This window comes from Struthio camelus, chromosome Z (assembly GCF_040807025.1).
Source record: "Struthio camelus isolate bStrCam1 chromosome Z, bStrCam1.hap1, whole genome shotgun sequence".
Lineage (NCBI taxonomy): Eukaryota > Metazoa > Chordata > Aves > Struthioniformes > Struthionidae > Struthio > Struthio camelus.
In genome coordinates, this window is record NC_090982.1 from 10,108,867 (window position 1) to 10,136,683 (window position 27,817).

Sequence of the window (27,817 nt, forward strand, 5' to 3'; positions counted from 1 at the left end):
CATTTCTTAATTGAGAGGACACCACTGGGACAAACTGGCAAAGGAAAAACTGGCATCTGTCTCCTGCTGTCTTCACATCTGACAGTGTTAGGTGTCTTATAATAGAGATGCTGTAGCCAAGCAGACTACAAAGACAAAATTAGGTGAAATAGAATTGACTGTAAAATAAGGGAGGTAAGGCTGAAAGTAGCTTCTAGCCACGGAATTCATAGGGACAGAAATTTCAGCTTACTTCCTTTGAACTGTGTAAGTGTAAACTTCTCAAAAACCAACCAACCAAACCAAAAAACCCTGTTCAAAGCAGGAATGCAGAAGCTCCTGCTATCCTGTTTCTCTCTGGCAGAAAGTATGTCTCTGAAATTCTTTTCACAACGGGTGAGCCTGCCACCCACATGTTCCCCTTGCCATGACTGACTCCTCTTCCTCTTCTTTTTCAGTGAGGAAGAGAAGACTTGCAGAGCTGAACGGGCCTATTTTTCCCAAGTGCAGAACTGGAGTGTAGCTCCTGGCTACGGAGGTCGTTCCCGGTGATCTGTGCTACACTGTGGAAATCTAAAGGCAACAAGTGCCTTGACAGAGTATTCGTGGTGACTCGGTTCTGTGTTTTGCACTAACAGTTTAAATTAACTAGTGGCTGTAGTTGAAGATTTTATCCAGTAGGACTATTGTTGTTTTCTGTAGAGCTGGAAACTATTCAAGCCAGTAACAACCTGCCAATTTTAAGCAATCTTGGGTTAGCGTACATCCCAGTGTAAACGTGATTATTAATTAACCTAGGACCTAATTTTTCTATAAACTTCCTGCACGGTGTTTCATATAGTTAGGATGTGGTATGCATGAGTGAAAAATACTAGTTCCACACAAATTATAGAAGTATTAAAAAAATACTTTATTTTTTTTTTCAAATCGATCTCAAGTAACTAGAGAGAAGCAACTAGTTTAACAAGTACTTCTACTATCCTGAAATATAGTAAATGTAAGGAGTTGTGAATTACAATTTTTATTAACTTTTGCTAAGTCAGTTAGTTGGAGATGCTGTTTCAAATGCATCCTTGTTTCTTAAAAAAAAAGATGGATTTTTTCTCCCCACACAAATTAAAAGGAACATAAGGCCACCAATTACAATATAATGGATTCTCAAAAACCGAGCACTGTAGGATGGATTAATATCCTCTTATCCTATGCATGTCTGAGTAAAACCTCCCCCATTAGAGACACAGAGATGTGTCTCTAACGCCACAGAGATGGCCAAACTAATCAGCAGTCCCAGGGTCCTCTCTTCGAACTCCCACTGCCTTCAATTTTGTAATGTTATAAATGTGATCAGAGCCTTACCAGTCATATGTTAACTCCTCACTCTTCACTGTTCTGACTAATGACCCTGCCTAATGACCTAATTAAACGTGGTTCTACTAGCGATTGTTTCTCCTGCTACCATCCCTCACATCTGCATAAATGCAGCACTAAACAGCATGCCATAGCAAAGGTGTTGCTTGAAATAATCTGACTCTGAACTTCTGCTGCACACAGTCGGACAGTTTCTGTTAGCAAGTCTACTACCCATCATCTAGCCTGGGAGGAATTCCCCATAGGTTTATGTAGCTCTCAGACACGCAGTGGAAGGGACCCAGGACTATCCCATCCAAAACTCCTGCTGTTGACTTGGATGGGATCCTGCTTGATAGGAAGGGTCTCCCTGGCAGAAGTGCTCTCATACCAAAGCCTTACTCTTGCTCTGATGACATGTTCTAGCAGATGTTCTCACTTACTAGCAATCTGTCTGCACACATCTGTTAAGAGTGTTCAGCAGCCTTTACACATATTCCTGCAAAAGTCCCACAGATTTCAACAGAGCCTCTGCACAAATACCACAGAGGATTTGGTTCTGACCAATGACATTACACTGGCAACAACGTGGGAGACATATTTGGTACTCTTTAAATCTTAATAAACGTGTCAGCAGTGTCAAATAAAAAGCTTCCCTACAGCTTCCTTTTTTTACTCCGTAAGTTCCGTTTCAGAAGATGAAGCGTACAGAAGAAAAGGGCATGCTTATACGAAAAACAAACTGGCTGTCAAATAGCTCCTTCCTACCATATGCACTGCAAGGACATTAAACAGTCAAGTAAAGCATCAAACCAGAGCCACACAGTTTCAGCTAAGCCTTACACTCAGATTCGCATGGTACAAGCTCAGCTCTCCCACAGGCTTAAAAAGAACATTAGAAAAAAGCATCTTATGGCTGGGAAATCCTGATGGCAGTAATAAAGTCAGACATGCAAGGAGATGCAACCACCTGACAGGGAGCACTGCTATAGATCTGACAGCACCGTTTTGTCTTGAAAGGAAATAAAATAGCCCTTAAAAACAGATCCCCAAATTGCTGTATCAGCATCCAAACTAACTATGTGGTCCAAAGGTACATTGGGACTGCACAGTTAATGGGATCACTCCCGGGTCCTCAGCTGATCCTCACAGAGCTGCAAGTGAGAGAACGCAACTGAACTGAGAGTTGCGTAGCAGCAATGAGGCCACGCTGAGAGGCATGAGGCTTTGTGATGCAAGGCATCAAGCTGTGCAGCTGCGAAGCTACAGAACAGTGACGGATAGAACAAATGGATTCCTGTTTCATTCAAACAGCTCTTCAGGAAAAGGGGAAGAAGCCGTTTGGCAACTGCAGCCTCTGGCAGTCACAGCCAGTCCTGCTTAACTCCTGCCTCTCCTGCAGCAATGCCATACAGCACTAACGTGCCTTCTCTAAGGTATTACAACAGACCGAGGTGCCTGGGTCTCAGCACACTTATTTCACATTTTGCACTTATTTGTATTAATTTGACAAAAGTAAGCCAGAGGCCAGGATACATGGCTCATAGCTGACATGCAAGAGTCTAATGCTATATCTCATTCCTCCCCTCCTGTCTCTGCAGCAGTGGGAACCTGGCTGTCTGGGTCTCCATCCATTCATCTCAAACCTTTCCAACAGGTCCTAAGGCTCGTTTCTGCCTTTGAGGTAGACTGGCCACGTGCCAGGAGCTCTCAGTAGAACTGTTACCTTGTAACCGTGTCTACCATGTGACAGGCAGTTAGCTAGGTTCCAGCATTTACTTCTGTGGAATTAAGGGCCTCTGACATACAAGTGAAGAGTATTTGTGCAGTACTTCAAAAATTATGATGGAAGCACCAGAAGTTATTTATCATGTTAGTAACTGCAGAACCTTACATATAAAATTTAGTCTACCTTCTTGCCATTCTGTACTAAGAAATGATATGAAAGCAGCCTTCCAATGGATTACAGACTTCCTGATAAATTATAAAATGGTGGGCTTTTTAGCCTAATACCCCAGAAAAAGATGCAGCACAATACACAAGTTGGGGCACTTTCATCAGTGTTCTAGGCCAGGCCTGCAAGGGGAGCTTGCATGGTCTACCACAAATATTCCAGTTCTCAAAAGCACATAGGTAAGCTGGCTAGCAGAGCCTGGGAGGTAAGGTGCCAGGGGAGTCTGGATCCTGCCAGGTCTCCTGCTGAAGATGTCTGAAGATGTCTGCTGATGGGAGTTTTCTAATTGCTTCTCTACTTTGGATCACACTCAGAATTACTATTTTTAAATGCCATCCTGGAAAGAGCCACAAAATAGATATTCATTAGTTTCAAATTCTTGCTTCTTGAAAGGAACCGTTACAAAGACAATTGCTGAACATGGTGGCAACATAGCCGTTGCTGTTCATGGCAGCAACACTGGAAGTAAGAAGACGTGCCTTGCAATGGCTTTAACGGAATGAATGCCCTTGTCCTTATCTGCCAGTCAAGTCACCAACGAGGCCATGCTGAATTCGTAGCACTGTGGGAGAAGGTTACAACGTATATTAAAATAACACTGCCCTAACTGACACTAAGCAACTGCAGGAACCTGAGTAAACTGTTTTCTTGTCTTTAAAGGCAGTTGCCAGTAAAAAAATGATAAAAAAGTTAACGGATTTTGATTTCCTAATGACTAATAATTTAGTACCAAAAATGAGAGTAAGTTTCAAAGATCTTATTCAGTCATGACACGTCCCCCACACTATTAACAAAGCCTCTCAGTACATTCTACAGCATCAGGCACTCAAAGCAGCAGGCAGTATTTTGAGTTCCTATGCTGTGGATTCCAAAGTCAGAGACAATTTCTCCACTAACAGAAGCTGGAAATGGCATAAACATCTCTCAGCTTTTAAAAAAAAGCTCAACCCATGTTTACAAAGCACAAATGCTCCCCAAATCTTGGATTATTTAGCTTGGATAAATGATCTGGCAGTCTCCTTATAGCTGTTGCTGGCGTTTATGCACAGATGCCCGCTTTCACTTCGCTTCTAGTGCCACAATGCTGGTATTTTGGCAGTCTCTGTGCTCTCCTCTCTGAGTGTCTCAATTTCAACACGCTTCAAGCTGTTGATTTTTTTTTCCAGTGCAAGCAGAGCTGAGCCCTGGATATTTCACATACTGACAGGCTGAGGGATATCAACAGTTCCCGGGGTGGCAGAGCATCACAACGAGGGTTACGTTTGCTGCTAGTCCAACAGGTCGTACACAACAAGTGAGGCTGGGCAGACAGCGTCTGTGGGCAACGCACGTCCTCAGCCTTTGCTCCAGTTAAGGCAGGCGTCCTCACCCTGCCTTTAAGTAGTTTTACATGGGAGTCAAGTCAATGACTTCATGGTAAATGTTGCTTGCTTCACATCAGTAAAAAGCAAGTCTAATCTGGTCACACACCCAGAAATTAAAGCATATGCAGTCTTCATCACCCTAGCAGTAGCTACTGAAGCTGCACAATCAGTGGAGAAGTAAGACAAATCCACCTCCATACATGCACAACAATCAATTAGAGGAGAAACAGCATGGAATTGTTCTTCTGTCTCTTCAGTTTCTTTTGAATTGTGAACAGCTGTGTCCCCAACCCATTCTTCTGCAAAATCCCCAAGAGAGAAGCCACAGTGCAAGACTGCACCCAGGTAGAAAAATCCTGCAGCAATAGTAATGGATCGGCCACTCTGGTAAGTTACACTCAAGTAATGGACAGTTTTCAGGGCGTACTCGACCTAAGTGCAAGGTAGGAGCAAGACTTGCCAAGCCAACAAATTATGGTGATATCCAAACCTAATTGCAATAACAGAGAGGGATCTGGTTTTAGAAGTCCATCCCATTAGCCCAAGTATCAAATGTGAAACTAGCTGAAGAAACAGTTTAATCTTTTTCTGTGTCCAGTGTGCTTTGTGCGATATGTTCAATAGGTACCCTTGGCCGTCTCTTTGTACATTCACATTCCTCCTTAATTGTCTGTCCTGAAGCCCTTGAAGTCACCTTGAGCTCCTTCTCTTGACAAACAGGACAGCAAGCTGTAAGCCCTTTCTTGCGACAACTTGGGCATGTCAGGACGAGCTGCCGGCAGTGCTGGCTGGAACAAAGTTTATATTGGTCCCACAGAGTCCCACAGTATCTGCATGCTGGAGGGAGGAGAAGCAAAGTTAAGATCCACGTTGCCCCATCTCGTCCCCCTTTGCTGCAATCTCTCATTCAAGTGGCTAACCATCATCCTCCAGATCTTTTACTCCTGCTCTAGCCTGGTGTTCTAGAACCTGGCTCATTTTTAAATGAACTTTGTTTTGGATATAAAAAGCTGTCTCTCAGGACAAGCTCTATCAAGGAAACAGTGTGCACCGCTGCTTCTTCTAGTTCAGATCAGACAGATTTACAGCAAATTCTTGCTGCAGAGAGAGCAAAAGAGATAAGCTGGTGGCTAAGCCAGCACCCAGGAACATTGCCTGCTGGGGAAGGAGACACCATGAGACTCGTGGCCATCTGACACCAACGGTTTATGTGTATGGGGTGTCGTTTGTGGTCCTAGTACAGTCCTTCCACAGCACCAGGCAGGATTTAACTTTTAACAGAAAGCTTTTTTCACAATTCAGCTGCACCATCAAGAAGGTGCCTGCCCCAACACATCCCCTTCGATGCTTCTGTAGGGATGGCTGTGATGCAGCGTACGTTCTATTTCTATGCCAAGCCAGGTACCCTCGAGATGGATAGGGTAAATGCAGAAGAGGAACGGGAGGTTATGCTCGCAACGACGCCCATTCAGAAAAAAAAAGAACAAACAAAAAATCACGCACATACACAGCACTGATTCCTGAAAAATGGGCGAGAGCCAAGTTCCTTCTATCTGTACCTGGCAAGTGAAAATAGCTGAAGAGCTACCAGCCAGAGGACAGGGCGATATTCTTAACAACTTCAGTTAGAGGTCACTGGAATCCTACAAGCTATAGAAACTGTTAAAGCACAAAACAGCTAAGCGCTGTAGAGTTTAGTACCGCCACTTTCCCAAAGCCTAGCAGCCTGTTCTAGTATTCCGTGAGACTACTGGAGGAGACCAGCTGACAGCAGAATCGTTTAATGCTTTGGCCACTTGGCCAACCCCAGTCTGATCCGCACCACGGGCAACAAGTGTGTAACAAAAGCAGTAGTGCACGACGTCTTTTTAGGAGCTGAAGGCTCATTACAGTAGCCGTTCTGCAGAGGATGCGTCTTTCTATTGTCCCAGCTTTAGGGAATTCTGTTCAGTGACCCCTTTGCTCTTATTTCTGTTTTAGATGCTAAAGCCATACACCTGACGACCATTATGAAAAGTGGCAGCGCTAAGACCCCCAAGTGAGTAAGCTAAAGAACTGCACAGGCCCATTTGCTTCCTTTGGCAAAGACAGCTCTATGGCAACCCTTGCAATAGAGTCACAGCCTTCTGCACTTACATATGTAGTCCTACCTGAGATGATATCTTCATTGGAACAAATGGCATAACGATCGTCAAATACAAACAGCTTCCCCCTGTAGAATCCATCTGGAAACTCTTCCAGGTACTTGTGAATCCCACCTTTGAGCTGGTAAACCTCTCTGCACACTGCCTGTTTAAAGCATATTGGCAAAAAAGCTCTGTGAGACAGTGGCAGCAGGCCTGTGCCAGAGTGCCCAAAGCAAATGCTGAAAACTCCACAGGTCAAGGAGAAGCAGCAGCTTCTCAGTGACCAAACAGCACTGTGTGTGCCCACAACTCCAGCCAGCATCATGGAAGATTAATGGGCCGCTCTCACAACGCTGGCTTGTTGACATGAGCCCAAATGCACACTAACGGTACGGTTCGGAAAAGGGCAGACAATCTCCTTGGCTGTGAAAAGTTTGCTGCATCACAAAGAAAATGCTTTGGAATCTCTGTGAACCAATACTTATTCTGGCCTTACACAGTGAGCTTCTGTTGACAGGAACAGAATTTCTCAGGGTTCACACTGGTGCAACTGAAAAAGGGTCAAGGTTTAAGTTTCTAGAGAACATATACCCGTGCTGTTGCCCTACTCCGTGAGGGAAGGGCCCAGGAAAAGAGTGGAATGGAAAGGGGAACGAGGACAATGCAATGTGCTGGATTTAATTCCACACCACGGGGATAATACTGACTGGCTGATCTTCACCCCTCTGAAACGCTCAAGCTGTGCAGTAACGACCACAGAGCATAACCTAGACAGAGCTTGTAGGGAAAGATGTGAAAGCACTACAGAATGCTCTCAAGCCCTCCTAAAACACCACAACAACGGGCAGGGCAGACTTACAGGTATTTCTTCCCAGCAAAATGGGTTATATAACTTTTCACAGAGCAATCATTGCTGTAATTGTAGTCCATGCATGTCATTCTCAGCTGTGTTAGACTACCTCTGTCCTTGAAAGGTAGCATAAGGCAAACCTGTATCAGAGACATTCATCTCCCCAGTCTGAGCAGTTCACGCGCCACAAGAATTTGCCAGCAAGAGAAAAGAGCTGCCCTCAAAGCAGTCTCAACTCCCCGACAGTTGCGCCCTCACAGTGACATCTCACCTTGCTCCGTAGGTAAGCAGAGCCTCTTTCACAGCGGATCCCTCCTGTGCAGTACATCAGGACACGCTTGTTTTTAAAAAGCTCCAGGTTTTCATCTACATAGCTGGGAAAATAGCTGAATTTCCTGATATCTGGAGCCAGACAGCCCTGGAAATGTCCCTGGAATAACAACAGATGGCCACACAACTGAATACAGGCTGACTTCCGTGCCAAGGCCTGTGTCTCAAACTAGAGGAAGTAACAAACCTTTGGGCCAGAACATCCAGCGCACTGCAGCTGCTTTAGGCAGTTCCTCTGCAGCATTTACACATCAAAATACCTGTTAAAATCCATAAGAGGATTCTAGGCATAGCATTTCTCCTCATCCAAACATCTGGAGGGAGCTGAGCGGAACATAACTGTTATGGCTCATCCTCCCCCATGACAATATAGAGAGGGTGGAAGATGGAAGGATGCCCTCTTTTTTGACATGGGAAAAAGCAAAAATGCTGGGATATACCTTTACAAATGAAGTCACTTTTACTACAGGCTATATACTATGCACTACTAGTGTTGTACGGACCACTTGCTCTCCTTCCTGCCCCAAGCAGTATAAGCAGTCAGCCAGGCAGGCTCTGCTCGAGATCACTGGGCAGAGTCCTGTGCTGCTTCAAACTTAATCTGCATTTCTGAGCTGAACTCCGTACATATTCCAGTCAATAGGAACTCTTCTTCCCAGTCGGGTCACACCCCCACAACATGAAGCGCTTTCCCCAGCACCTGTAACACACTAAGAAACTGACAAACCGCACTTACTATTTTACTTTCATAGAAGTTTCTACAGTCCAGTAAGATAGTATCACTTTGTCCTTGATTAGCCTGAGACAAATATTGTTCTACTTCTCTATGAAACTCTTGAGGGGATAGATGGATTCCTTAAAAAAAAAAAAAAAAAAAAAAAAAAAGAAAGGGAAAGAAGTTTTGAGAAGCAGAGCTACAATACAACACTACAGAAGATCTCACCAACTTAGATTCTCCTCAGATTTCCAAATGTGACAGCTCACACAATTCTCATGTCATCCTAACCTCAACTAGCCAAGTCTATCCACGTTTAGGCTCTTGTTGGTGAATGCAATGCAACACTGTTCTAGGTGACAGAAAGAAAAGCAGACTGTCTGTATGATCCTTGCTATGTCCCCCTAGCAACCCTTACACTTCTTAAAAAACAACAAAAACAGATAAAAATATTTCCCTTCTCTTTGCTTGTTTTTTTGCTTTTTTTTGCTTGCTTCCTACTTTCAGCGCAATTTTAATTTACATAAAGTTTCTCAGCTTGCAAGTGCCATTGCTGATTTTTGAGAAAAAGAAATGAGGTCTGATACTTCCGGAAATACTCAACCATAGGGGAGGCTAAAGAATTTGATGTTACAAGAGGAATGTTTGACATTATGATCTCATTCAAGCCACAGGCTCTTGCCTGAATATCTCAGCCAAATGCTCCACCTGCCACAGAACTACCTGTTCTGCAGCACGAGTTCTTCCATCTTGTGCCAGACTTGCTTCAATCTGAAGAAATAATGAAATATTCCCTGGAGAGAGAACTTAACCTGGTTTTCCTGACACTGCGATGACAATTGTGAGCTGCAGGATTAGTCTTATACGAGCAATAAATGTTAATTAATCTTGGAAGTAAAACAGGTGAGAAATTTCACACCTGCACTGAAGTAATTAGACATTGTTCTCTCCAGGAGAAATCCCTGCCATAAAGGTATTAAGGAGCTAAACTGCCAGAAGCCAGTGTTCAGAGTACTGGATCCACTGCAGAGGGAGGGCATTCCTTGACAAAGGTGCATATCCAGTTCCGTTACTGAAGGACAGAAGTCACTTCTCTGCCTCTGTATTTCATTCCACATTAATTTAGGTGTCTCACTCAAGACCGCAAATTTCTCTAGAAAGCAGAGTAAACCATAATGCCAAAGCAGCTTGGACAACACAGCTACAAGACTGTGCTCTCTTAATATTGATCTCTCTGTGCCTGGAAAGTACCAAGACATTAAATGAGACTGCATGCAGACAAATGATGCACTGTATGCTGCAGTGAAATTGGCCTAAATATTCTGCCCGTTCTAATTTCTGTCACTCATCCCAGCACGGGCAAATCTCTCTCAGAAAGTCTCAGTGGAAAACTAGGGCCACAGAACAATTCAAGCTGGTGGGGACCTCGGCAGATCTCTAGTCAAACCCCTTGCTCAAAGCAGGATTAACTATGACCAGGTTCAGGACTTAGTACTCCCAGCCTGCTGAGAAGCAAATAACATCCCCCATCAACCCCCCCTTATCTTATTTTAAAAAATAACCCCACAGTCAAAATAATGGGAACCACCTTCACAAACTGCTGAAAAATATAGGGGAGGGAAAAAAAAAAAAAAAAAGAGGAGGAAAGAAACCCTCCCCCAAACTACCAAATAATGGAGAAGAACTCCAGAATCCCCTGGATACACCAGAAGACTCCAAGGGAAGCACTTCCCAATCAGCTTGCTTCTTCATGCAGGATAACCACAATGACAGAGCACTGCAGCTCTCAATACAGTATCATTTCTGAGCTGTCTCAAGCATGAACAGAATATTTAGAATATTAAGGTATACTCTTGCTTTGAAATGTCTTTCTTAATCGTTACACATAATTTGGCCTGGCCTTTAGCAGGTGCCCTATGACATATTCACTACTTGAAGCATGCCACTGTTACCCCCAAACAAGGTAGTTTACCTTGCTGATGTCACGTGAACTATTGCAGTTTGGCACAAAACAGATGGTTAACTCTGAACTTTTCAAAGCAGCTAAACATTTAGTAACCTATAACCCGGGCCAGCAAATTCTTTGCACCAGTAACTCTGACTACCAACAACAGATCAGTTTCCATTATCTGCTTCTCCCATGTCCTGGCCACTGGGCAGAAGAAAATGTTTTTGCTGAAGGTACTTCACTTTCACTCACCTCTCACCCAAGTGAGAGGCTTTATTTTTCAAATCAACTTACCAGTTTCTTTATAAGACACTTTTTTTGGATCAATGCCCATAGGTACAATTTCTTCAAATACTCCAACTCGAAGGTCTGGAAAACAGTGAGCTCCTCCTGCACTGCTCTAGGACATTAAACACAAAACTAATCTGTTGAAACGTTCCAGCCATCAAGATCATGATTATCCACTCAAATACAGTCCAGTCCACTTCTGTTTTCTAAGTCTTCAATAGAATATGAAAGGATCTCAGTGTCTGAGACAAAGAGACGTCTCTCCTGCCAAAATCACTCGTCTTAAATCCAGCGGTCAGGGAGTGGCCCCTTACCATGACCCAACAGACAGAGTCTTTGGCCCAGTAACTATTCAGTAGGTGAGACAGGCACTATTTGGCATCAGGTCCAGTCCCAGCAGAGTCACAAAGGAGTGAGCAGACCTAGAGAACTGATGCTTCTTATTTAGAAGCAATGTCATTAGCACCTCTCATGAAAAAATCATCCCCTTAAACATATATCTCACAAATACATCTATATATCATATAAACATACAATCCCTTCCAGTAACTGATCCTGCTGACACATCTGGGCTCTGCAGTTCTCTTCAGCCCTTCTGATCCCTGACACAAAGGACAGCTAGGCCTCTTGTCATTATACGTGTGAAGGGAACAGCACTGGTTCACGGGCTTAAAACAGACACAAGGGATGTCAGCCAGGTTTAAAATTTTAAAACTGCGGCTCCTGATCCCCGCAAGCTCGTGCACAGGATCCTCCTCTTTGGGGGCCTTGGCAATGCCTTTTTAGCAAGCACCATCACTGCAGGGGATAGGAAGCAAGAATTTCTGTAGGGCCAAGCCTCAGACATGACTTTGGCACCACTGAACACATAAACACATAGGAGAGTGCAATGCTGTGCAGCACTGGTCCAGCTCTCACTAAAGTCAATTTGCAGCAACTACAGTGGCCGTTGTATATTTTCCAAGTTCAAGGCTCATTTTTCACTCCTCTACCCACCCTGTCCTTTGGGCACGGGAACCTGAAACCTCACTTACTTGCATATACAGTATGCAGAATAACTGTGAGACAGAAAATAATACCATGTACTAACGTATCAGCGTTGGTGCCCAGAGAGATGATGCAGGGTTGGAGATTCTGCCAAGGCTCAGATAAAAGTCCATCCCCGTTTCATCTTCGCATCTGCACATCACCGTTAACTAACAGGCTGGATTACCTTCAGCCAAGCACAGCAGACAGTTAAAGAGCTAAGACTGAATCAGCACTGCAGTTCTATAGAGGGATTTTAGCTTCATGAGCTTCGCTAACTCCCTTTGATTTGGTTATTTATGGAAAATGAAGTAATATTTCCTACAAATAAAAGTGTCTGAAAGACCACGATACGAATAAAAGAAGCATTTTTTTCCCCTCAGAGAATGCGGTACCCATAGTGCTGGAGAAACGAAAGCCCACCAGAATATCATACAGTGCCACCTGCACCTGCTGTCACCATCTGAAGACAGCAATCAGCACATACGCTCAGAGACAGGCAAAAGTTAGCACCTGACTCTCCTTCCAGTCAGGCATTAACTTAAGAGTAGGGAGAAACCTCTTGACTCTAAACTGTGTATCTTCTTTAGAAAACTTCTGATTCTTGGAATCGACAGCACATCGCTAAGGACACCAAAGCCTGCATGAACCTAAACCAGTGGGCTTCTAGGACAGGATCTCAAAACAGAGTGAAGAGGAAAACACAGGAAGATTCTGCAGAGATAAGCATAAATAGTGATGCTTAGATTTCAGCAGTCAGGTTGGAGTAAAGATCTGATAACAAATAGTGGAGCTAGAGCATGCTTCCTCCTTCACCCGCGTGCAGCCTGCATGGCTTTGCAGCCATACTCATAGCTGCCAAAGCTTGTAGCTCCTGCTGCTAACTGCCACTGCTGCTTTCAATAGAAGAGAGACCTAAACAAAGTTTAGGAATCCCCACCTTAGATCAGCAGTGGGAGAACAGAAGTGCTAGAGTTTTATGCAATTTCTCTCAAGCAGCAGAGGGGTACTATCAAGAAGCAACAGGCTTAAAGATTAAGCACCCTGCATTAGCAACGTCTACACAAAAATTGTTTTCTCATACCTTGAAATCATCTCGACACAAAAGGTCTTTGAATAGCGGCTGGGCGAGCATAACTTCAATGTAGAGATTAGTAGCTACTTTGCTTCCGCCAACTGTTCCATTAATTCCCTCTGAAGCAACTCGTACCTGGCAGCCAGGAGGAGAAGCTAGGGTTAAGGTCTGATAACAGCAAAAACAGATCACAGTAAGATTAGCAAAATACGACCAAGTAACAAAAGGCAGACACAGAAATAGGTTCACAAAAGAGACAACTGAAGAAGGAAGGAATGGAAGACAGTTATAACAAAGTTGAGCAGAAAAAAAATATAATAAAAGAAAAACGGGAATAAACATTCAGTCATCACTTTCAGGCCGTTCCATAGGAAAAACAGCAAGAAAGTCAGAAAAAATTGTGCAATAAGCAGAGAAATGACGACTGGCTAACAGGAAAATCTTGCAGTCAGTGTTACAATTCCCACAGAAGCTTTGCCCATGGAAGAACAATGGCATTGTGCGTAGTCACTCAGGTAGCTAGAAGGAAAATGTGACTATGTGTAATATTGCACATAATATTAAATCCCAATCTGAGTCATTTTATCTACAGCACTGACAGAAACAAAGAAAATATCTGAGATGGTGGAAAAAAGTGACTGAATTAAAGGGAGTAAAGAAAAAGTAACTGGTTGGAAAGGCAAATGCTGCACCTGTCTTGGGGGGGAGGGGGAGGGAGGGAACCCACCAGGTAAGATAGCTGAGGGGAGAAAAAAAAAAGTAGTAAAGAAGTTAATGTATTAGGACATTAGGACATTTTACCCTCAGACCTGCACAGAAGCAGACTAAGGAAGATGCCTTCCTTTCTTTCCTTCTGAATAAGGAAGGCTGACTTTGCACATGCAGAACACTGAATCTGTTTCACTTTAAACAGCACCAGCTCCGGGGAAAAGTCACAGACAAGATGCATAATTGTTAGCTGAGTTAGAATATCATGAGAAATTTCTGTCCCAACTCTCGGGATACAGAAAAGTAAAAAATACAACAAAAAGAAGCAAAAAGAATGATATGAACTTTTGGAAAGAGACAAAGAACAATGCTTTGATGGCACAGTCCATCCTGTACCAGAAGATTCAGACGCAGCCCATACAAATAATTTCTACGGAGCTAGGCTGCAAGTGGCCGATACGAATGCTCAGAATACAACCCCTCCCACAAAAGTCAGAAGAGGAACTAGAGGCCTGAAAATAAGAAACACAAACAACAAAGCAGGCATTAGAGAAAAGATTCTGGGAACTGAAAATCAGAGAGGAGGAAAAGGACGAATTCTGTGATTCAGAACCGGAGATGCTCCAGCCAAGGTAAACATGTCTGCCAGTATCTGCAGTGCAGCTGGTTGACTCCAGCCTAACGACACGGTTAAATTTAGGTTACAGAAGCCAGTCTCCCACCATTGGCACAGAAAGAGAGGCTCCTTCACAAGAAAGTCAAAGATGAAGTAGTTTCCTGCTCTGACTCACCCTCTGGAAAAGACTTTCTCCCCACAGACAGCCTAGGAAAATCAGTTTCATAAGGCTATGGTTCACCTTCATCCATAGTCCCAAGGCACCAGCCAGGTGAGCCAGCTGATCTCCTTGGGTCTACTCTCCAGAGAACGAAAAGAACAAAGTGGCTGTGCAGGAATGAGTGGTGCTATCCTGTGGTTTGATCCAAGGTGTCAGCTATTCTGTTCTTCTCATCTGACAGCACAGGTTACAACTTGGCTGTCCACGTGACACATCATCCTGCACTAAGCAAAGATGATGCTCTTCTGTAAAAAATACAAGTATTGCTTAAAGCCTTACCTTGCCAGTCAGGTGGAGATGTTGGCACAGAGCCTTTTGCCAAGCACAGAGTTTCTCTGGATCCTTTACCTCACAGTAACAGTAATAGAGAAGTACTTCTCCCTCCTTGCTGCCCACAGCAGGGCAAAGGAAATAGGGAAAGGACGTTAGAGTTGACAGCACAAAAGTATCACGTTACCCTCAACATTTTAAAAAGCAGTCAATTATCTCCTGGCAGATATAACAACGACAAAAAAAGTTAGTACTTTCAGGTTTGACCCATTTCCAAGACACAGAAATACAAACTAAAGACAGCTCCCACCGTCCCAGTTCTTGGGACTAGCTACAAAATGAATTCACCTCTCTGGCAAAGGACATCCCAGATTCTGATTTCTTTCAACATACAAGCTACAAGAACTGTCTTCTGGGCTCACTAGTGTCTCATTAGCTGCTTAAGCTGACAAACTTGTACGCTAGGAATTCATGTTCTTGAACTACCTAAATTTAAAAAAGCTAAAATTTTCAGTAATATGGTGCCCGACTGCATTCCAAGGAGTGCAAGCTGGCTTCTCTTAGTCAGGAAGATTTTCCTGAGCCTGCTTATTCACACCTAAAAAGCCTTTAACCTGCTTGAAAGAGCAGAGAGAGGGATTTATGCAGACTGTACCCTGCTGTTTTACTCTTTCCCGTTACTGCCTTTCCTTGCCGAGGGCCTGCTTACGGACACGAGCTGTCAGGGAACACCAGCCCGGGCGTTCCACTTTTGACAACGTGGGAGAAACGCAGCTCTGGGAGCTCGATCCTCTGACGTACCATCAAAAAAAAAAAAGGGGGGGGGAGGGGGGCGTATCTACTCTTGTATCACCACAGCAGTAACTTTCTTGTGCTGTGCGAGCAGTTGGGGAAGGAATTGGAATACACTGAGGGGCTGCGGGTGGGCATCTACGCCTCTTGAGAAAGACCAAAAGGCAGAGCAGGTAAGACTTGCTGTGTACTTTGAAAGTGGAGCTTGCCTGAAATTCAATTTAAAAAACCAAGAAACAAAAACAAAAACAAAACAAAGGTAGCTGTACTGGCAGAAGGTGATGCGAAGCGTAAGCGAGCTAACCCCTCTGCCCCACCACCAGCACCACCACCTCCCCCCCCCTCCCCCCCCAGCTCATCCTCCCGGCCGGCCGCGGCATCTCCTCACCTCGTCAGATCATCGTGGCTAACGTGGCTCGTGTCCGGCAGCCGCCGCGACACCTCGGGGCCGGGGCCGGGGCCGGGGCCGGGGCCGCCCGCCGGCTGCTCGCCCGCCGCCGCCGCCGCCTCCACCTCGCCCGAGTGCTGCGTGGCGACGTGCCGGTGGACGCCGGCGCGGTCGGCGAAGGCCTGCCCGCAGCACTGCCACCGCCCGCCCTCGCCGCCCGCCACCTCCTTGGCTCGCACGAAGAGGGAGAACGCCTGCAACACAGCGCGGCCATCACCGCCCCGTCCGGCCCGGCCCCCTCACCCCGGCCCCCTCGCGGGCCCGACCGCGGCCACGCACCTTCCTCCGGGCGGAGGAGAGCTGCTTCCGGGCGGCGCCCGCCGCCGGCTGGCGTTGGGGCTGGGCCGCGGCGCTGCCGGCCGGCGGCGGCGCCGCCTCGTCCTCCGGCACCATCTCGGCGGCGGCCAACGGCCGGTGGCGGGGGTGGGGGGAGGGGGGAGCGCAGCGCCGTCGCCCGGGAGACGCCCCGTGCTAGGGACCGGCCGCAGCTCCCGACGCGGCGCGGGGCGGAGCCTCAGCGGCGCGGGGCGGGGCCTCTGCGCGGCGCCGCGAGGGCGGCAATTTCGCGCCGGTCCCTTGCCCGCTTTCCCGCCCCGGAACTCCTCCACGCGCGCCATAGAGCGGGGAGCAGAGCGGCACCCGGCTCCCCGGCCTCTGAGGGCTTGTCGAGGCGCCGCGGCAGCCGCTGCCCCGGAAGGAGAGGCGAGGCGAGCCGGAAGCAGGCGGTAGAAGGGCCGCGTTCCTCCTCGGCGCGGCTCTTCCTTCCTTCCCTGCCCCCTCTCACCTGCGCCGCAGCGGCGCGCGCTCCTTCCAACCGCCGCCAACCGCTGCCCGGCCCGGCCCGGCCCGGCCCGGCCCGGCCGCGCCGCCATGTCGCGGCGGCGGCACAGTGACGAGAGCGACGGTGAGCGCCATCTCCTCGCGGCCCTGGCGGCCTCTTCCCGGCGGCGGGGCCCGGGGGCGCCCGGGGCGGCGGGGAGCTGCTTGGGGGGGGGGGGTATGGACCTCACCGCCGGCTGCGGGGGGGAGTAACGGAGCGCTTGGTGTTTTGGAGCAGGGCAGCCCCACAAGAGGCGGAGGACGTCGGAGCCGTCGGAGATCGAGGAGAGGCTCGAGTCGCTGATATGCAGGGTGGGAGAGAAGGTATGCGGGGCGCTTCTCTGTGGCTCTGAGGTGCTGGGCCCCGGAGGGCAGCGGGGGGCAAACAAGATTTATCTTCCTTCCCCCCCCCCCCCACCCCGCCTTGTATGGTGTTATATAAGAGTGCTTCATTAGCAGCTTTTCCTTTCTTTCTTTCTTGCTTTCTTTCTTTCTTTTTAATGTTTGAGATTAGCTGGGAAGTTTTCAGGTGCCACAACATCAGGTGCCAAAAAGGGAACGTTGTTAAATGCCCATGTTTTTCCCACACAATGATACCGTATCATCAGTGAAGAGTTAGCGCTCTGTATTCGTGAATTTTGTTTGCTGTTCCCAGTTTTCCAGGATCTGGGAGGAATTACTGAGATGTGGCTGTGGCCTGAGTCGCAAGTTCTGACTTGGTTGAGGCTCCTAAAAACGTGTGGGAAAGGCTAATGACCCAAGTGATGGGGCATGTATATTGTCTAAGGCAAAACCAAACTATGAAGGTGTTTTGTTTCACTTGATATCGTTAATGTGTTGCTTAATTTTGTTACCAAGAAATCTTTGAGGCAATGTTAACTCTTGTCTCACAGGAGATGTTACAGTTCCCTGCTGGGGAGGTAGACTCACACTTGCAGCCGTTCTTAGTGATCTCCGCTCCTTCTTCCTAGCCTAGGAGAGCAATTCTGTACCACTAACGGGGTTGGAATAGTTTCTCTCAACAAGAAGATAATGTAGAATAGTGCTTTTACCTGATTTCTTTGTTTTCCCACCTATGAGATAGGGATGGGTTGATACTGCCTGACTGATCAGGAGACTCTCTGTTCTTCCTTAGAGTACTTCGTCCTTGGAGAGCAACTTGGAGGGCCTAGCTGGTGTTCTGGAAGCTGATCTACCAAACTACAAAAGCAAGATACTAAGAATTCTGTGTACTGTGTACGTATGCAGAAGGTCTGGGAATCTGGGAGGTGTTTTCTTTTCTCTGCTCAGTGGAAAAGTTTAAGTTTTTAAGGTGGCGTAAGTGCCAAGAACAGTTTTTAGTTTTCAAATGCTGCTATAACTTATGGTTTATCTTGCTCCAAACAGAAGAAATAACGAAATAAGTTTCTTAAGTAGTAGGTATAATTCAAGCAAGTTCCTCCTTTTTAGTACTTTCACTTGAAATGAGCACAAGGCATGAAACAGACAGAAGTTGCTCTTCAGTTGCAATGAGCAATGCAGTGATGCTGGGTAACACTCTCTTTCTGAATGAAATGCTTAAAGTACCAGAACTACTAGCGGCTAATACTGATTCAGTTTTATTGTCTTTTGTTTTCATGTTGTTCATTCCTTTTCTCTGGCAAGGAGGTGCTCCTCTCTTCAAAAGCCCGTTCTGTAGTGGGGGAAGATGGAAGAGCTGGATGTAAGCTCTCCCATGGTTAACTGTACTTCTTCCTCTCCCTAGGAAAGTGCAGGAGCAGAGGTGCCTGTGTCAGGCTCACAAGAGATGTGCCCAAGGAAGGGGTTGTGTCACGTCTACAGTAGTATATAAAGGAAGTGGATGGTGGGGAAGGAGAATGTTCTAGCACTAGCTCTTACTACTGCACTAGCTCTAGTTTTATAGACACTTTTCATCCATTTTGTAGCAGTTTCTTAATGTAGGACAAATGGTAGATTCACTTCCCATAGCAGTAAGATGCTTATGAAAGTATGGCATTAGTTTACATGCATACAAAGAAGAGTTGAGGAAAATGAATTATTTACAGTACATCCCAGCCTTTCTAAGCTACGCTGTGTGTAGAATCAGCCACGTAGACTTGAGAAACTTGGAATCAAATTTAACCATGTAACTTTGTACTGCTGTCATGTAATCTTGCTGTTGCTGTATAACAAAATGACTTTTAAAATGACAAAGTTGAGACAGCTTGCTAAATGTAGCGTAAATTCTAACACTTTCATTTTATTTGTATATATAAATACACACACATATATGAAATAACATCTGAAAATACGAATCTGGTATTTTCAGAAGTTTCTATAAAATTATACATTTTGGCGATCTTTAAAACGTTGTAATTAGAAATCACTGCTATCGGTTATTCTAGACTGATGTCTTCTCCTATCTTTTGTTTTCAATAACATCTGTTGTCTAAGTTATATAGGTTTTGTTGATTCAGTGACTACAGCTGCAAGGATCTTAAAGCATGACTGCCACGCTGTTTAGACCACAGTTTATACCTTAATACCCACCCAAGTGGAAAAAACTAAAAAGGAAATACCTTAAATGAAGTCGCAAGTAGCGCTTGCGTTCTGAAGTGATTGTGGTTCTGAAAAAGATTATCTGTGAAATATTGTCAGCTGGATAGAAATCGAATATCAGGCTAGCAGTTTTTATTTCAACCTGTAATGAGTTGGAAGTTAAACGAAGCACATTCTAAGGTGCTATGTAATTGTCAGTTGTCACATGGTGAGTGAACATGTAATGCAATGTTTCTTTCTTTTCTATGTCAGCGCACGTCTATTACCAGAAAAGCTTACTGTTTACACAACACTAGTTGGGTTACTGAATGCCAGGAACTACAACTTTGGTGGAGAATTTGTAGAAGCCATGATTCGTCAGCTTAAAGAATGTCTGAAAGTCAATATGTATAATGAAGCTGTGTATTTAGTAAGTGGCATTTTTCACATCTTTTTCTCCTCCTCCTCTTGCTGTTACTCCCACCCCAACTCTTTAAACTGATTTGCTGTTCCTTTTAATACTTAGAAGAGCTGGAACCCTTTTTTGTCTTATAGTCCTTTCTGGCATCAGCATGCAGCGCTCTGCAGATGTGCCAGGAGCATTTGTGTTACGAAAGGTTTCTCCTTTCTAAATGGAGAAAAATAATACTACAGTTGCAAAACTGACTTCCAATTGCTTATTTGCCATGTGACAAATCAGCTCACAGAAAATACAAGCTGCTTTCCCTCCCACTGCCCCCATTTGTTCTGCAGTCAGATATGAAGGACAGGTGAAAGACATTCATTTTTACTTGTGTTCAAAGGTGTATGTTGTTCTTGTGGTTTCCATGGGGGAGTGGAAAAGAAAATGAACGATCTGGTTCTTAAGAGCTGTATTTGACTGTTACCAGGCCTATGTTTTCATGCTGTTAGCAGGGGATGAAGATCAAGCAGGTAGTTTTCAGCGCAGTCTCTCTTTGAAAGCTCATTTACCGATGACTGAGACGGTGGCAGTAGAAGGCTTTGCTAATCTCTGGCAAAGACTTTTCAAAGACTGTTCAGTGCAGTGGATCTCACGAAAGTAATAGTGCTGGACGTTTCTTCATCACAGTTGCTATTTGAGTGGTGAACTGTTTCCTTAGTCCAAATTGGTTTCCTACTTTTTTAATTTTAGTGATCTCATACCATCCAGAATAGAGACACGCCTGGGTTTCCTTCTGTAATAAGAGCCAGTCTGCACGTCCTTAAATGCGTACTGGTGTTTCCCACCCTTTTTTAAGTAGAAATCTTGTGCTTGCAGTATTACTGGCGTGAAACAGACTACAGATATTATAAAGAGCAATATCCTTGACAGTGCTTATGGGGCTTGTTTTTCAGGGTTGACAGATGGTTGTGTACAGTATGTGGTATTTCTGCCTTCGTAGTACTGAGTACTATATTTTTGTTGATGGCTGGTTTCAGTAGTTGGAGTAATGTTTATTTGCTCTTGTGGAGTCAGTTACAAAGATCTCACAGCTTTTTTTGTTTTTTTGCTTTATTAACAAAAATTAATAAAACAAGGGTTTTTTTTTCCTTATTAGGTTCGTTTTCTATCTGATCTTGTGAACTGTCATGTAATAGCTGCACCTTCAATGGTAGCTATGTTTGAGAACTTTGTGAGTGTGACACAGGAGGAAGACGTACCCCAAGTAAGCAAAAGATCTGTAACCTCATCTACTGTTGTTTTCACAGTCAATTGTATTGTAGCATTGCTTCTGTGTTTATGCTTAGAATAGGGAAGATTTAGAGGTAATAATCTAAAGGAACTTTCATGTGTAGGTTCCTTAGGAGCTGGCTGGTAAAAGGAGCCTGTAGCAGTTAGAAAATACATGCATACAATAAGAAGGCTTGGTGTTCTATAGTGAGGTAGCTGAAGTGAATTCATTTGACCTTATTTTTGGAGTGTTTAATGCCTTTTTCTGGCCACCTTTTCTGTGCGGTTGTGATACATAGTTAACCTGCAGAAGGACCCCAGAAGTTATAATCTCTCTCTTTTTTTTTTTTTTTTTAATATCTTCTTATCATGTTTCAAGTTAAATATAGCATGTTTCAAGCAGGACTATATTTTTCATGGTTTGTCAATCCAGCAAGCATAACATGGGCTATGAGAATTGAGTTTAGCTCTGTGCTTAAGCTTCTTAAAGAAGATTAAAGTCATGTTAAGGTCATCGTAACATGTAACTTTCACTGCCTGTCATAGGCCTATCTAGGAAGAGACAACCAGTAAATCATTCTGCTGATAGATATGATCAGAAGAAAACTCAGTTCAACTGCAAAACTGTTTACAAAGAATTCTTCCTGCAGCTTGGCAGCAGTAGCTTTGAATGACTTGAGCATTTGAGTAAGAGACTTTTTGAAACTTTAAACTGCAGTTTCCCAGGAGAACGTGTCGAATTCAGTTTGACTCAAAACTTTTACGTTAAACTGTGCTGTGTAAAAAGGAACCTTGTCAAATAGAGGCACAAAAATAACAAAGTAAAATCCCTTATTCTTATCATGGATGCCTTTTCTGTTGTGAGAGGAATAGTCTGATACACTACATTTTACTGGCTGTATAGCAAAAGGTGAATTGATATTGCCATCGTTTAACTGACCTTTTTTTTTTTTTTTTCCTAATCTCCATTATTAATAAGGTTGAAACAAGTCAGTTGAGCCAAGAGCTGTAACAGACTCTTAATTTAGTAGTTTTGCCCATGCAGTGTTTAATTCAGTGTCTTGTGAATGCATCTCCAAATATGCTGTGTGGTAGTTATCTGTCCTTTGAAATGTGCTTTCATGTTGTCAAAACAGTCTGATGCTTGCCTTTAGGAACTTCCCCTGACAAGTGGCCTTAACTGCAAGTATTCATTGCTCCTTTAACTGGAGCTGTTTTTTAGGTTCCCAAAATGTACCGGTTTTGCTAATGTTTGACTGAAGTAAATTTAAAATGGGATGCTCGTCTGAAATATTTTGTCGCTTACTTGTATACTTAGATTTCGTTATTTCTTTCCTGTAGGTGCGATGTGACTGGTATATGTTTGCGTTTCTGTCATCTTTGCCTTGGGTTGGAAAGGAATTATATGAGAAAAAGGATGCCGAAATGGATCGCCTCTTGTCTCAGACAGAAAGCTATCTAAAGTAAATTGTAACCCATTAAAAAAAACTTATTGATATCTATACGATCATGGATTAATTGCTTTGTTTATTGTTCATTTACAAATACTCTAAAATCTTAGATATGAACAGTTCTGGGGGGAAAAAAAAAAAAACCTGGAGTATAGAACAGATTGAGAGGTTTTTGGAATTTAAAAAAGTTTAATTCTCTCTCTAGTGTTAGTGTAGGTTGAAAGTCTTATTTTGGTCGTACTGGAGCACCTGCAGGTATAATTGTGCTTTGAATAGTGACTGATTTTGTTGTCAAAGTATTCTGCAGTGTATCTGCTTTTTGTCTCGCTATTTAAAAAGTTAACGCTACCGTCGAGATACGGTAATAGTGGTATTTTATGTTTACAAACCAGCTGTTTATATGTTATAGACTTCAACTGAAGAGATGGAATAGTAGTAGAACTGCAGTAAGAAAACACTGCTGTCCAAGGTCAGCCTTCTAAACGTTAGATTTTATTTCCTGTGTAAACAGGCGCCGCCAGAAGATTCATGTACCCATGTTACAAGTTTGGACTGCCGATAAACCTCATCCACAGGAAGAAGTGAGTGGACTTTACTTTGCACTCTTTCAAAAAGTTTGAAAAACATTTTTTGGCTCAAGGGTTCTTTTTCAGAACCGTAAAAGTAAAAGGTGTTTCTAAAAATGTTAATACTTTTGCATTGTCTCCTATTTGTCATTATGCCCAATGCATTCTAGGTAAGGAGTTCTCTTCTAAGTCTTGGGCCTAAATTAGAGGTTGTATTGGGTGAGTAGGAGATTGTTTTGTTTTTGCTGATGGCTTCCCTGAGGAAATATTACTAAATGAGGAATGGTTACAAAATGGAGTATTCTTTTGGGAAGTGCAGCGATACGGCTTCATGCTAAAAGGACCTTTGTGAGAAGCAGAATGTAATTCCTTATCCCTTAATGTTTTCCCTGCAAGAAAGAAATCATTAGCGTTTTTTTGTTTAGTTGTTTTTTTGTAGTGGCTTGGCTTTCTCAGCTCTAGAAAATGCTAAATAAACGCATACAAACTTATGAAGCAGTGACTGTGCAGTAGTGTTTCACAATTAAACCGAAAATATTGGAGGGGAAAGGTGATAAAAGCAAATTCCATTCCAAAACAGCCATATCTGGTGTTTTTATTTTCCGTCTCCTCCCTCAACTGTTCTGAGGACAAACTTAATTGGAAAGCATGATGAGATTTAAATTGATCTGGGAAGTTTTGGAACATGATCCTTTTACATTTTGTTTGCGGTTCTGGTTAAATCAGATACCTGTTCTTGCATTCCTAGTCTTAGCAAGAGTCCTGTTTATCATAGTTTGGAGAAATAAGCTGTCCAATTATGACCGACTTATCAACATGTGCTCTGCCTACCCAATATCTACATTTCCTCATTTAGTTCAGTAAAGGAGAGGTTAGCAGAGTGCATTCAAGATTACATGATACGCAGAGTACCATGAGCATGACTCCTCTCTTCAGGTGAACTTGTTACTAGTTTTGTCCGTGTCTTGTAAGGTCTAGTAGTCTTCAGTAAATACAAACCAATTGCATGTAAAGACGTTTCTTGTACTAATTATAACTTGAAACTCTCATTCAGTAAGGCCACAGGCTCTGGGGGTCTGTGGGACCCTCCCTACTGCCCCAGATTTCTTGGACTACTTTTGGCAAGAACAAGGAAAGCAACTAAACAAAGCAAGCCTATTGCCAGTTGTACAGGTGTCTATGCCGTCTCTGGGAGGTGCTGGAACTTGCAATTGTGTTAGAAACTGTGGCAAAAATATTTAATATTCAGTATTGTAATTGTCGTGAGTGTGCAATAATTGGTAGTTGTGATCGCTCTGGGAATAGCATGGCAGTCCTGCAGAATGTCTCTTCAGCTATAATATTGATATTAGGTATCTTTTAATACCAGCAATAAGCGTTGACTGAGGTAATGTTCACAGCTGCAGTCAGTCTGTGGTCTTGCTGACAGATTGAGACGGCTACAGTCTGCTTGGATTCCTGGGCTGCATTCTGGTGTTTAAAACCTTGACTGCAGTTAAATTTTATTAACACAATGGTGTGTGGAATTAGGAGCAACTCTGGTGTGTAGCGTTCTCAAATTATTGCTTGGCTTCCTGAATCAGATGATCTGTAATAAGCAGTTTAAGCAGCTGTTTTGTTTTTTTTCTGAAGGTAATATGAAATTTAAGAAATGTTTTTGATAATCCAAGAACCTGCAAGATTTGTTACAAGGATCAGCGTATCTGATGTTTCTTATTTTTTTTCCTTCAGTATTTAGACTGCCTTTGGTCTCAGATTCAGAAGTTGAAAAAAGACCGTTGGCAAGAACGACACATTCTGAGGCCCTACCTGGCTTTTGACAGCATTCTTTGTGAAGCATTGCAACACAATCTGCCTCCGTTCACTCCTCCACCTCACACTGAGGACTCAGTGTACCCAATGCCAAGGGTTATTTTTAGGATGTTTGACTACACAGATGATCCTGAGGTATGTGGTTGCTGTGGGAGAGAGGTGATTTTTACAGCCAGGGTACCAAGGCGATATTGGCCAAATACTGTCTCCCTTCTCCCAGAATGGCTGGTGGTTTGAAGACACAGCAGCCTTAGGTCACTAGGTAACTTAGTTAGCTAAGTTACCAAACAAAGCAGATCTGTGAGGAGAAGAACTTAAGTGGGGTTTTTGGATGCTTTCACTCAAAATGGCTGTGTTGAATGGCTTCTCTAATGGATTCGCTATACTATGCTCATATAACTGCATTCAGATAGCAGCGTTTTCCATTATATTGCTGACTTTGGTCTTTTCTCAGCCTAGTTACCTACAGGACTGTTTCAAGACTGTTCTGCAATATGCATCAATGTCTTTCATTGGAGGAGTATACAACAAAGGAGTGATTGATTGGGTTAGATCAAAGGTCTATCTGGCACAATGTTCTATCTCCAGCATTGGTCAAATGCATGGCATTTGCACAGCAGAATGCGTGTTTTCCCCCAAGTAGTTTCCTACCTCCCTTTGCCTGGTACGCTGTGGCTTAATTTGATGACCCCTGATTTTTGCAACAAAGGAGACCGTGACCTGTGTTTTCTCTACTCTGCCCACACTATTCCTGACGTTGTAAGTCATCTTCATGTTTTGGCTCACCAGTATCTTTTCCAGTCTGCATGGGAGTAGCCTGCCTAATTGCTTCTACGCAGAATCCGTTCTGTACTCTAGGTCATTTTTCTCGTATTTCTCCAAACTTTTTCTAGTTTGGCTGTATTGTTTTGGGAGCAGGTAAGGAGGAGAGTGGAAAACAGGACAAAAACTGCACACAGCATGGAAGAGCTGGTGGATACTCCATGAACTTACAATGACGTTCTCTTATTTTGTTCCTTTCCTTTCTGTGATGAATCCAATATTAATTTTGGTTTTGAACACTGATCTGAGGTTTGCATGGAGCTCTGTTACAAGTGGTTCCTCCGTCCTAAACGGTACAGGGCAGCTGAGAGATCAGTGTGTTTGTGTGAAAGTTGGACTAATTTTTCCACCTGTAAATACAGGTAGGATGGTGTGTTAACCATGATACCACCATGAACAGTGATCTTTAGTGAATTTTTTTTTTTTTTTCCCAGGGCCCTGTCATGCCTGGCAGTCACTCTGTTGAACGATTTGTGATAGAAGAAAACCTTCACTGCATCATCAAATCGCACTGGAAAGAGAGAAAGACTTGGTAGGGAGATGCTTAGGGCTGTGGGGCCCAGCACCACTTGTACTTATTGCAGCTTCAGTAGCATCAGGGATAAGTGGAGCCCAGCACTGGTCACCCAAGAGCTCAGGATTAGAGCATTTGGAGAACTATAATTAGTGTGTGGAATAATGTAAGGCTGTAGGATCCAGGGGAACAGGGGTTTCTTGGGAAGGGAATTCCTAGATAGTCTTGGATGTGTGACAAAAAAAGTGCGTAGGCACACAAGACTATTCATGCGTTCCACTGCAGAGAGTGTGTTTGTATGATGTTTCCTGGAATTTTGAAGCAGTTGATTTGTTCAGGCATAGCCAGCCTTGAACTGATTCCGTCTGTAGCTGGTCCTGCACTGCAGTTCATAAACCTGCTTTTGCTCTTCCTCTTGTTGTGTTCTTCTCTTCAGGGTTGCACTGCAGAAATGAACTAGCTCTGGGGAGCTACTGCAGGTCCAAACAATTTTATTAGTTTGAATTCAGCAATGCTAGAAGTAGTCCAGCTGCATTTCTTCATTTCTGCCTGAGTAATTAACCTGATGTGGGTAATTGATAACCCAGATGATTTGCTGCAGATAGTCCCCTCTATCATGCTTCCAAGTAGGAGCTACCAAACTTGGTATACAATGTTTAAAAAAAAAAAAAAAAGACAGAAACATTGTTTTTTACGTTGGATGCGATGTAGGTTTTTGGGTGCAGCTTTTTGAATCAACAGAAACTAGAAATCCAGAGTTGTTGGAAGTCACTGCAGCGTGTGTGGGGGTAGGTTTTTGTGTGTTGTTTTATTTTTTTAGTTCTCTGAGGAAAATAATACTAGAGGGAGGTTTAAGAGGTGCCAGAGAGCCGGAACTAAAATCAGGAAAGTAGCAGTTGTTTGCTTGGTAATAGCGATAATGAGCTGATTAACAGATGAAGCGTTTGTAGCCTGAGGATTTCTGATGTAGCCCACTAGTTTAATAGTTGAGAATGACTTGAAAGCAGATCTGTTTTTTGGAGATTTTTTCCTCTTCGTGTACCAGATTTGTCTGTTAGGTGTTAGTGAACGTATGCCAGCATTCAGATCTCCCTGACTGTTTATGCAAAACTGCATTTGACTTGGTATATTTTCAAGGGAAGTAACTGAACAGAGATAAAGTATGTCCTTACAATCCATAGTTTAGGCAATACTGGTATGATCTTGTGCTGTTTCTGTTGTAAGCGTTCTGTGGGTGAATGGACAGTCTTTGGAAGAGTAGTTGATTTTTGTGTGCTTTGCAAGGTAAACTCTTGCGTGGAGTTAAGCTTTCCCTGTATCTCTGCTTGATGTTTATCATGTATGCAGTGTTGTGTTCTAAACTAAATGTATCTATTATTTTGCAGTGCTGCACAGCTGTTGAGCTATCCAGGAAATAACAAGATCCCCTTGAATTACCACATAGTAGAGGTATGCGTTTTATAAATAACCTCTCTTGTGGCTTCTTTATTTTCCAAGTGACGCCTCTCAGTTAACAGCGTGATAAAGCCATTAAATTTGCTTTGATTTCAGAGCCTTTCCGTGCTGAGTTAAAGGAATGGCTTAAATG

At 43.8% G+C, this 27,817-nt stretch overlaps 3 protein-coding genes across 13 annotated transcripts in view; 2 read left to right on the forward strand and 1 right to left on the reverse strand.

The window, feature by feature from the left end:
* The window catches only part of TMOD1 (tropomodulin 1), a 38,645-nt gene extending 37,228 nt beyond the window's left edge, over positions 1 to 1,417 (forward strand). For all 11 annotated transcript variants that reach the window (XM_068929054.1, XM_068929058.1, XM_068929057.1 and 8 more), the window contains one exon: positions 438 to 1,417. In XM_068929054.1, coding sequence (XP_068785155.1) covers positions 438 to 502 — 65 coding nt within the window. In that variant the 3' untranslated portion in view covers positions 503 to 1,417. The remainder of the gene's footprint in view (positions 1 to 437) is intronic.
* TSTD2 (thiosulfate sulfurtransferase like domain containing 2) lies at positions 866 to 16,472 on the reverse strand. Its single transcript, XM_068929049.1, has 9 exons — positions 16,336 to 16,472; positions 15,997 to 16,250; positions 14,826 to 14,934; positions 13,012 to 13,137; positions 10,908 to 11,013; positions 8,687 to 8,805; positions 7,892 to 8,050; positions 6,795 to 6,933; positions 866 to 5,481 (listed from the first exon to the last, which is right to left on the reverse strand). Exons 1-9 carry the CDS (start codon positions 16,447 to 16,449, stop codon positions 5,222 to 5,224), a joined length of 1,386 nt encoding a protein of 461 aa, XP_068785150.1. The 5' UTR covers positions 16,450 to 16,472; the 3' UTR covers positions 866 to 5,221.
* A 108-nt stretch (positions 16,473 to 16,580) lies between these two features.
* NCBP1 (nuclear cap binding protein subunit 1) overlaps positions 16,581 to 27,817 on the forward strand; it is a 31,512-nt gene continuing 20,275 nt past the window's right edge. Inside the window, exons 1-10 of the mRNA XM_068929048.1 lie at positions 16,581 to 16,960; positions 17,114 to 17,199; positions 18,011 to 18,111; positions 19,666 to 19,822; positions 20,952 to 21,059; positions 22,406 to 22,527; positions 23,027 to 23,096; positions 24,813 to 25,028; positions 26,150 to 26,247; positions 27,615 to 27,678. Coding sequence (XP_068785149.1) covers positions 16,927 to 16,960; positions 17,114 to 17,199; positions 18,011 to 18,111; positions 19,666 to 19,822; positions 20,952 to 21,059; positions 22,406 to 22,527; positions 23,027 to 23,096; positions 24,813 to 25,028; positions 26,150 to 26,247; positions 27,615 to 27,678 — 1,056 coding nt within the window. The 5' untranslated portion in view covers positions 16,581 to 16,926. The remainder of the gene's footprint in view (positions 16,961 to 17,113; positions 17,200 to 18,010; positions 18,112 to 19,665; positions 19,823 to 20,951; positions 21,060 to 22,405; positions 22,528 to 23,026; positions 23,097 to 24,812; positions 25,029 to 26,149; positions 26,248 to 27,614; positions 27,679 to 27,817) is intronic.